Source organism: Coregonus lavaretus (genome assembly GCF_964263955.1).
Source record: "Coregonus lavaretus genome assembly, chromosome: 28".
Taxonomy (NCBI): domain Eukaryota; kingdom Metazoa; phylum Chordata; class Actinopteri; order Salmoniformes; family Salmonidae; genus Coregonus; species Coregonus lavaretus.
The window spans coordinates 26,523,958-26,532,885 of NC_140015.1; the positions used below are offsets into that span (position 1 = coordinate 26,523,958).

The following is an 8,928-nucleotide window of genomic DNA, read 5'->3' on the forward strand; positions in this document are numbered from 1 at the left end:
CATGGAGCTCTCTAGTGCTCCACATCAGCAGACAACCTGACGGGCAGCAGTCTCAGTGGGTGTTCCTTACAGGCCGTGCAGAAGTAAGGGAACACCCGGGGTGAGATGAGGTCTGTAAACGTATAGAGGGGCGTCCTCTCCCTGGGGTCAAAGAAGGTCACCTTGCCCCTGTCCATGTCCAACACCACCCTGATGACCTGTGGCTCCTTGCTCATCATGGTCAAGGGCGCCCACGGTGCTGTGCACGCCTTGTGCTCGCCGTTGCGGAAGCGTATAGTCCAGAAGCCCTCGGCTGGTGTCAGCACGTTCTTGCCCTTCCTGTTGATGGACTCGCTGGCCACGCCTATCACCCAGTATGTGTTATCCTTTACCTCCACCTCCCAGCTGTGGCGGCCAGAGCAGAACCCCTCAGAGCCCAGTAACTCAGCGCTGATGTCAAACCTCTCAGGGTTGTTGGGGAGCTTGAAGACCTGGGAGCAGCACTGGACCACGGTTAGATCCTCAGACAGGATGAAGCAGCTAGCGGCTGTGTTGGGGTCCAGAGTCACAGGAGCTGGGGAGAGAGGAGAAGAGATGAGCCTCAAATGGAAGAGAGAGGTGATCGAAAGGGCAGAACTGAGATTAAATTAAATATATGGAATAACTTTATTTCCTGTGAGGGAACAGTACAGTCACTTCTACCTACTCATATTTGATTAATACTCACTATATTGAATGATGCTCTTCATCTTGTCCCAGATGTTGAACTTTACAGAACCCAGGTGCTTTGCCACATCAATCAGAGTTCCAGGAATCATCTTTGGATCCAGCGGCATACGCCAGGTTCTGGAATGATGACATTCAGTGATGAGTCATATGTCTATTATACCAGAGAAAAAATATATATTATTTTACCATGAAATGTATGTATTGTATCATATTCATTGCTATTTTGTGTAAAAGTAAAGTTCATTTGAACATAATTATCTGTTTTTATTAAAGGTAGACACAGTAAAATGACTTTGCCACGAGCAGCACCGCAGATATTGCGATGAGTGAGATGCAAGACTTCGCTCTCACACAGTCATACGTGTGCATGGGTTCACGCTGAGAAGTTTAGCCTCGCGCTTCAACTCTCTTAGTTATATGCTGTTTACTTTGTACACCTACGTCATATCGCTGAGTCTACCTTTAAGGGCTCTATTCAATCAGATCCACTTTAGCCAACATCCACATAGCGGTTGTTTTAGCGGTGTCGGAGGTGGAACTGTGTTAGAGCTGTCAAATCCACAAGCGGCTCCTGGCATTATACCTAAAGCGGACATTGCTATTGACTGCTTGAGTCGCCTTGTTTACAATTTCGAACACTGGAGTTTGAGATGTAATCTACACCTCAATTAGGCTGATACAAATGCTCATTATTTAGTTTTATGATTTTCTATTTGAGCGTCATTATTTCTATATTGCCTAAACTTTCTCGTTCTAAACTTTTAACGCGAGTGGGAGGGTGTGGCTTTCTGACTATGATCAAGAGCATCTGCTCACCGCCAGAACATCAGCTATGCAGGTATTGGCTATCGCCGGTTAACGCTTGATCTGATTGATTCTAGGCCTAAGTTAAGGTAATAGTTGAATCTGAAAACACACGTGAGCCTTAGATGTGTCTGCCACATTCACTAGCTAGATCACTGTTTTCATGAGTATATTATGGGCACATGATAGTGAGGCAGTATGGGTCTCTGTCTATTTTTGTATTTTGCCTCTGTTAGCTCATGACATCAACCCATGGGTCAAACCGACGGCTATTCCTGACTCCACTTACCTCTTGATGATATCCTTGTAGTTCTGAAAAGCAAATAAATGTATCGCTTTTAGATGGACAGCCACACTATTCCACATGCATGTTATGTTTTTATATTTTGTTTTGGGAATTCCCTTTGTACTGTAAGTAGGGTTTCACTTCACTTCATACTGTGTATACCTGTAAGAATGGGATGTCCTGAGACCTCATCTCTTGCTCTACGGTTCTGATGGTGTTTGAGAGGGACATCAGTTCGTTGGACATCTCCTCAATCTTCTCCTTTATAAGCAGACTCTTCTGATCCTCCTCTGCCTTCAGAGCATGCAATCTGGCTGCCTCCTCATCTCTCAGGAACTGGCGAAGGGTTTCAAACTCATCCTTTATCTGCCTTTCAGTATGCTCAACCTGGTTCTGGAATTAGACATGTTTAGAAATGAAAGACCTGAAACACTCAATGACCCCAGGTTACATTACTGATGATGTGTTCCATGAGCATTATAAGATGTATTCATCCAAAATGGACACCATCAAAATCTTTCTAAAGCGCTAGAAATACAATACCCTACCTTGATGTGCTCTGCCGTTTGATCACAGATGATCATAGCCTTCTTGTACAGCTGCAGCTTCTCCTTCAATGGCGTCAGTGCAGTCTTAAGTTCCTCCTGGAATGGAATGGCAAGATATTAACACTTTAACACATACTACAGGGTCAGGCTGGCCTCGAGCACAATGTGTTGCTTTCAACTGCCAGGTACCACCGCACTGCAGCCCCATCACAGCATTCAGCTGCATGTGTGAAAGGTCACAATACCTCCTTGACTGGAAGGTCCAGCTCAATTGATAGCTGGACCTAGCTAATGCCACGGCAACATTAACAGAGTTTGGATCATGTGATTGAGTGACAGAGAGGGTGGAGATGATGATGATGAAACAAAATGGCTACACACAGATTCATAAAGTCAACGTGCCAGAGAAAGACATGTAGAAAGTTTGGACATTGAGGTTTCTGCATTGTGAGGCACACTCAAGCTCATGATTCATGCTCTGTTGATGTTGTCTTTGAGTATTACATTCTAAGATTAAAAATGTGTCTTGGTGAAAGCTGCCTTGTCCCTAGAACTGGGTCAAAGACAGATGGTGGGACAGGGGAGGAGTGGAATGTAGAGGGGCACACTTGAGAAGCCTTCTGGGATCTAGTTTCATTCCTCCCAGGGGCCCAAGCAGTGACCAACCCAAAATATGAATCTATTAATAGAGTGATAATAAACTCTTCCAAACCCCCTATTAACCATCCCATTATGTCAAAGGTGATTTCTATAACAAAGGTTTTTACAACACAAAACTGTAAAAAACAAAGTAAAATATGTTACTTTTCATGATGATAGAAGTGCTGCTGGTTTAGCAACTTGTGAAAGTTTTGGGCTAGAAATAAGTAGTTATTTGACAATGCGGGCGGTAAAGGATGACAGCCGGAGGTTAGATGAGACTGAACATACAGATGAAAGTGAGTTTCCCTCTGACAAGCAACGTTAAGAGCAAGGGTATTGATGATGAGAGACACATTCAGTGACAGTGACACTGACAGCACAATGAAGACAACTAAGGTTGTGCTCGCCTACCTTACAGTCGTGTGCACCTTCCCCAATGGGGTAGAGCCTGTGCCCCTTGTGTACCGCCGACGTCTGGCACGCAACACAGATGGGCTGCAGATCGTCCAGACAGAAGAGTGTGAGTATCTCTCCATGTTCCTTACACGCCATAGGGTTATTCCTGCTGCTCATCTCCTTCCTGAAGGACTCGCAGGCCTTCTCCAGAATGGTGTTCACCACAATCTCATTCATGGAGGAACGTCTCCAGCACAGAGGGCAGAAGTGGCAGTCGTCCTCACCTTCCTGGGTACTCCAGCTGTCCTGAAGGCATGTTTTACAGAACCTGTGTCTGCAGGAGAGCACCACGGGCTGGTTGAAGATAATTCCACAGATGGGGCAGGAGAGATCGTCTTCACGGTGCCTGGACGCCATTCTGCCTTTCAGGTTTTTAAGAGCAGCAGCAGGGTCAGATAAGGTTACTATGCTCCTCCCACCCCTGTTGCCGGGGTTCTCTGGGGTCTACCTCAGTTCAACTTTAATACTTAAAGGAAATTAATATGTCCATAGGGCTTCCATCGGCTTGAATAGTGGATATGCAAATAAACACCTCCCACTGCATAATAAAACACAGCTATCCACCAAATATCTTTGAAGGAAGGCCAGAGTGAGTGATAGTCCCACTTCTTTGACGCAGTGTTCTGAGATCAGTGTTGTTGGAGAGGGGGGAAGATTGGCACGTCAGAGTGATGATGCCAGGGGGTCTGCCTTAAACAGCCAATAACATTTTGATGATGGTGATGTAATAATCATTTGATAATTTAATAAGTCACAAGACAAGACTGGTGGGGGCAGCATATTGCATAAGAATGATATGGTCCATCAGAGTCTGGGAAGAAACACAATAACCAAGAAAAGATGGGAAGACGGTGAGTATTAATAGGTGGGGAGAATGTATTAGGTGGGAGGGAGGAGAGTAAGAAAATACCCCTCCACTGACCCCTGAAACATTTTCCAAAGTCCAACTTAGCCTTGACTAAGTGCTGGGTCTAACATTTGACAAACCCCTGTCCTGAAAGCGCCCCATGGTCCAAGATGTCTTAAAACACTAAATTGTTGTGCAAACGGGCCATAATTTACTATTTTTGTATTTTGTCCTAAAGAAGTCAATTTAAGTCACTGTAAATTATTAACCTGCATTTGTTGGTAACACTTTACCCAAAGCCTACAGGTATAATGCATGATGATGTGGTTGTAATGCATTTGGAAGACTTGTCATAAGCAAATATGATGCCCCTATAATGTCTTAAAGGTATAGTTTTTTTAATGTTTTTAAGTTTAGCTCATTTTCGACCTAGGGTGTTGTTGTTTCTGGATGTTACTAAATAACCAGCGAGCTCATTTAAAAACGGTTTGGTGGAAACAACAACACCCTAGGGAAGTTGAAAATATGCCAAACTTTTACAAAACTATCCCTTTAATGTATTAATTGTTTTGTTCTGTCCAGCTTTCTGGTGCCTGACACTCTCATTCAAATCAGAATAATGGGTTTTATAAGAGGAACATCAAAACAACTAATATTTTTGCCACACGTAGGGACTATTTATTGGGGGACAAAGTTGTTAAAGTTTAGTGGCATTTAGCTGAACGTGCATTCTGGTTGCCGAAGCTATTATTATAGTAACCCAATAGTTTGGGTAGTGGGAGTTAGCCCACAAGGATCAAATCCTGCACTGGGAATAGATTTAAACACTAAATAGATTTACTGTCGCAGCTTACCTTGCAGTCCACCACTGCTTCAGCTATTGGGTACACTTTGTGATCCTTATGGTCAACTGACCAATGATAATCACAGATAGGCTGCAGGTCCGTGACACAGAAGATCTTCAGTTTGTCCCTGTGTTCCTCACACGTTCTCTGAGGACCTCTAGCGTAGTCGATGATGCACAAAGGACATATTGCAGAACCCTGCTGCTTCCAGAACTCATCCAGACAGGGATTGCAGAAGCTACAGCCACAGGTATGGCAGCTGAGAACCACAGGAACAGAGAAGACCTCTCTACATACAGCACAGGAGAGATCATCATCCTCCAGGATAGAGGAAGCTTTGGCCTCCATTCTCCCACAGAGCTAGAGCTGGACTCCTGTATGCATCTATAACAGGCCGCAGTGGCTCAGATATGGTTACGCTGGCCTGTGAGCCTTCGCCCCTCTGACATTTATTTTACTCTAAGCTTTGTAAATCAAGAGTGAACTTTATAGTGACATTGAATAGCGGCACAAGTCAATATCTAATTTGTGCCAAAAGAGAATCTGAACAGGAAAATTATTATAATTTGTGATTATAATTAACTACCTTTTGAGAAGAATATTATCACCTCACAGAAGAATTAGAAATCAACTGAGAATCATTTCCCTGACCGATCCTTCTGAAGAGCAACATGAAGTACAGTTGAAGTCGGAGGTTTACATACACTTAGGTTGGAGTCATTTAAAACTTGTTTTTCAACCACTCCACAAATTTCTTGTTAACAAACTATAGTTTTGGCAAGTCGGTTAGGACATCTACTTTGTGCATGACACAAGTAATTTTTCCAACAATTGTTTACAGACAGATTATTTCATTTATAATTCACTGTATCACAATTCCAGTGGGTCAGAAGTTTACATACACTAAGTTGACCGTGCCTTTAAACAGCTTAGAAAATTCCAGAAAATGATGTCATAGCTTTAGAAGCTTCTGATAGGCTAATTGACATAATTTGAGTAAATTATAGGTGTACCTGTGGATGTATTTCAAGGCCTACCTTCAAACTCAGTGCCTCTTTGCTTGACATCATGGGAAAATCAAAAGAAATCAGCCAAGACCTCAGAAAACAAAATGTAGACCTCCACAAGTCTGGTTCGTCCTTGGGAGCAATTTCCAAATGCCTGAAGGTACCACGTTCATCTGTACAAACAATAGAACGCAAGTATAAACACCATGGGACCACGCAGCCGTCATACCGCTCAGGAAGGAGACGCGTTCTGTCTCCTTGAGATGAACGTACTTTGGTGCGAAAAGTGCAAATCAATCCCAGAACAACAGCAAGGGACCTTGTGAAGATGCTGGAGGAAACAGGTACAAAAGTATCTATATCCACAGTAAAACGAGTCCTATATCGACATAACCTTAAAGGCTGCTGAGCAAGGAAGAAGCCACTGCTCCAAAACTCCCATAAAAAAAAGCCAGACTACGGTTTGCAACTGCACATGGGGACAAAGATCTTACTTTTTGGAGAATTGTCCTCTGGTCTGATGAAACAAAAATAGAACTGTTTGGCCATAATGACCATCATTATGTTTGGAGGAAAAAGGGGGACGCTTGCAAGCCGAAGAACACCATCCCAACCGTGAAGCACGGGGTGGCAGCATCATGCTGTGGGGGTGCTTTGCTGCAGGAGGGACTGGTGCACTTCACAAAATAGATGGCATCATGAGGAAAGAAAATTATGTGCATATATTGAAGCCACATCTCAAGACATCAGTCAGGAAGTTAAAGCTTGGTCGCAAGTGGGTCTTCCAAATGGACAATGACCCCAAGCATACTTCCAAAGTTATGGCAAATGACCTCAATCCTATAGAACATTTGTGGGCAGAACTGAAAAAGCGTCAATATATCCACCTAATTTTCTTTCCTCATGATGCCATCTATTTTGTGAAGTGCACCAGTCCCTCCTGCAGCAAAGCACCCCCACAGCATGATGCTGCCACCCCCTTGCTTCATGGTTGGGATGGTGTTCTTCGGCTTGCAAGCACCCCCTTTTTCCTCCAAATATAACAATGGTCATTATATATGGCCAAACAGTTCTATTTTTGTTTCATCAGACCAGAGGACATTTCTCCAAAAAGAACGATCTTTGTCCCCATGTAGTCTGGCTTTTTTATGGTGGTTTTGGAACAGTGGCTTCTTCCTTGCTGGGCGGCCTTTCAGGTTATTTCCATATAGGACTCGTTTTACTGTGGATATAGATACTGTTATGATAAGTTTCTCGGGTATCAAGTAATTCAGGATGCAAGAATATACTTAAACAATTATATGGAGAGTTCATACAAATATTTAATATTGCTCTGCCTCTTGTCATCCGAACTACTGAACAAAGGAAATCTCTTAGTTTATATACTTCCTGTTACACATTTCTTCAACAACATCTGTTAACCCTCAGGTGGCACTCCCTTCTTCGATGGTATTATCTTGTACCCCAAGTCAGTATATTACATCTATCAATCATTCTAAGATAAACCTCAGTAAGCTCCCTCGACATACTGGAATCCAGACTCTGTGGCACCAAGAATTACCTATCTACTAAATGTAACCTTGTTCCCACAACACTGTGAAAAGACATCATAACAGATACTTGTGTACCTGTTTCCTCCAGCATCTTCACATGGTCCTTTGCTGTTGTTCTGGGATTAATTTGCACTTTTCGCACCAAAGTACGTTAATCTCCAGGAGACGGAACGCGTCTCCTTCCTGAGCGGTATGACGGCTGCGTGGTCCCATGGTGTTTATACTTGCGTACTATTGTTTGTACAGATGAACGTGGTACCTTCAGGCGTTTGGAAATTGCTCCCAAGGATGAACCAGACTTGTGGAGTTCTACAATTCTTTTTCTGAGGTCTTGGCTGATTTCTTTTGATTTTCCCATGATGTCAAGCAAAGAGGCACTGAGTTTGAAGGTAGGCCTTGAAATACATCCACAGGTACACCTCCAATTGACTTAAATTATGTCAATTAGCCTATCAGAAGCTTCTAAAGCCATGACATAATTTTCTGAAATTTTCCAAGCTGTTTAAAGGCACCGTCAACTTAGTGTATGTAAACCTCCGACTTCAACTGTAGATTGCAAAATAGTTGGGAAGAGATTTTTGACGTACCGATTCCATGGCATAGTGTTTATGAACTGATACGCAAAACGACGCCAGATTCAAAACTTATAATTTTTCAATTTAAATTTTTATACAAAATTCTTGCTACCAATAGAATTTTATTTATATACAATCTTCCCAGCTCTGCAGATTTTGCTGCGAAGAGACAGAATCATTAGATCAATTGTTTTGGTACTGTCCATTTGTAGCTTGTTTTTGGCCACAGGTCCAGGAATGGCTGAAGGATTGCAATATTTACCTGGAGCTAACCCTGCAGATAGCACTGCTGGGTGATCTGAAAAGTCATAGTCAATCGATCAATAATATAATAATACTTTTAGCAAAATGTTTATTTTCAATTTACAATCTGTAGAAACAATGAGAATAGAAAGGTTCAGAACTTTTGTGAAACATCACAGTACAGTTGAAATATATATGGTAAATAGAAATCCAATGTGGATGGTGTTAAGAGATAGATGGGACGTGTTGAATGGAGCTGAAGGATGGGACTAATAACAACTAACAAAAACTAATAATAACTAATAACTACAAGATAACTAATGTAAAGCATACTGTGTCCATAATAAGTATATAGGTTATAGGTTGAGAGCTTTTGTGAAAGAGCACAGTTCGAAAGATATGGCATATAGAAGC

At 42.5% G+C, this 8,928-nt stretch overlaps 1 protein-coding gene across 1 annotated transcript; it reads right to left on the reverse strand.

The window, feature by feature from the left end:
* Nucleotides 1–11: 11 nt before the first annotated feature.
* Nucleotides 12–3,801, reverse strand: LOC311103204 (zinc-binding protein A33-like; the record flags this gene model as incomplete). The annotated part of the gene is made up of 6 exons (XM_084144751.1): nucleotides 12–553; nucleotides 707–825; nucleotides 1,802–1,824; nucleotides 1,961–2,191; nucleotides 2,347–2,442; nucleotides 3,400–3,801. 6 exons carry the CDS (start codon nucleotides 3,799–3,801, stop codon nucleotides 12–14), a joined length of 1,413 nt encoding a protein of 470 aa, XP_084000877.1.
* Nucleotides 3,802–8,928: the final 5,127 nt, after the last annotated feature.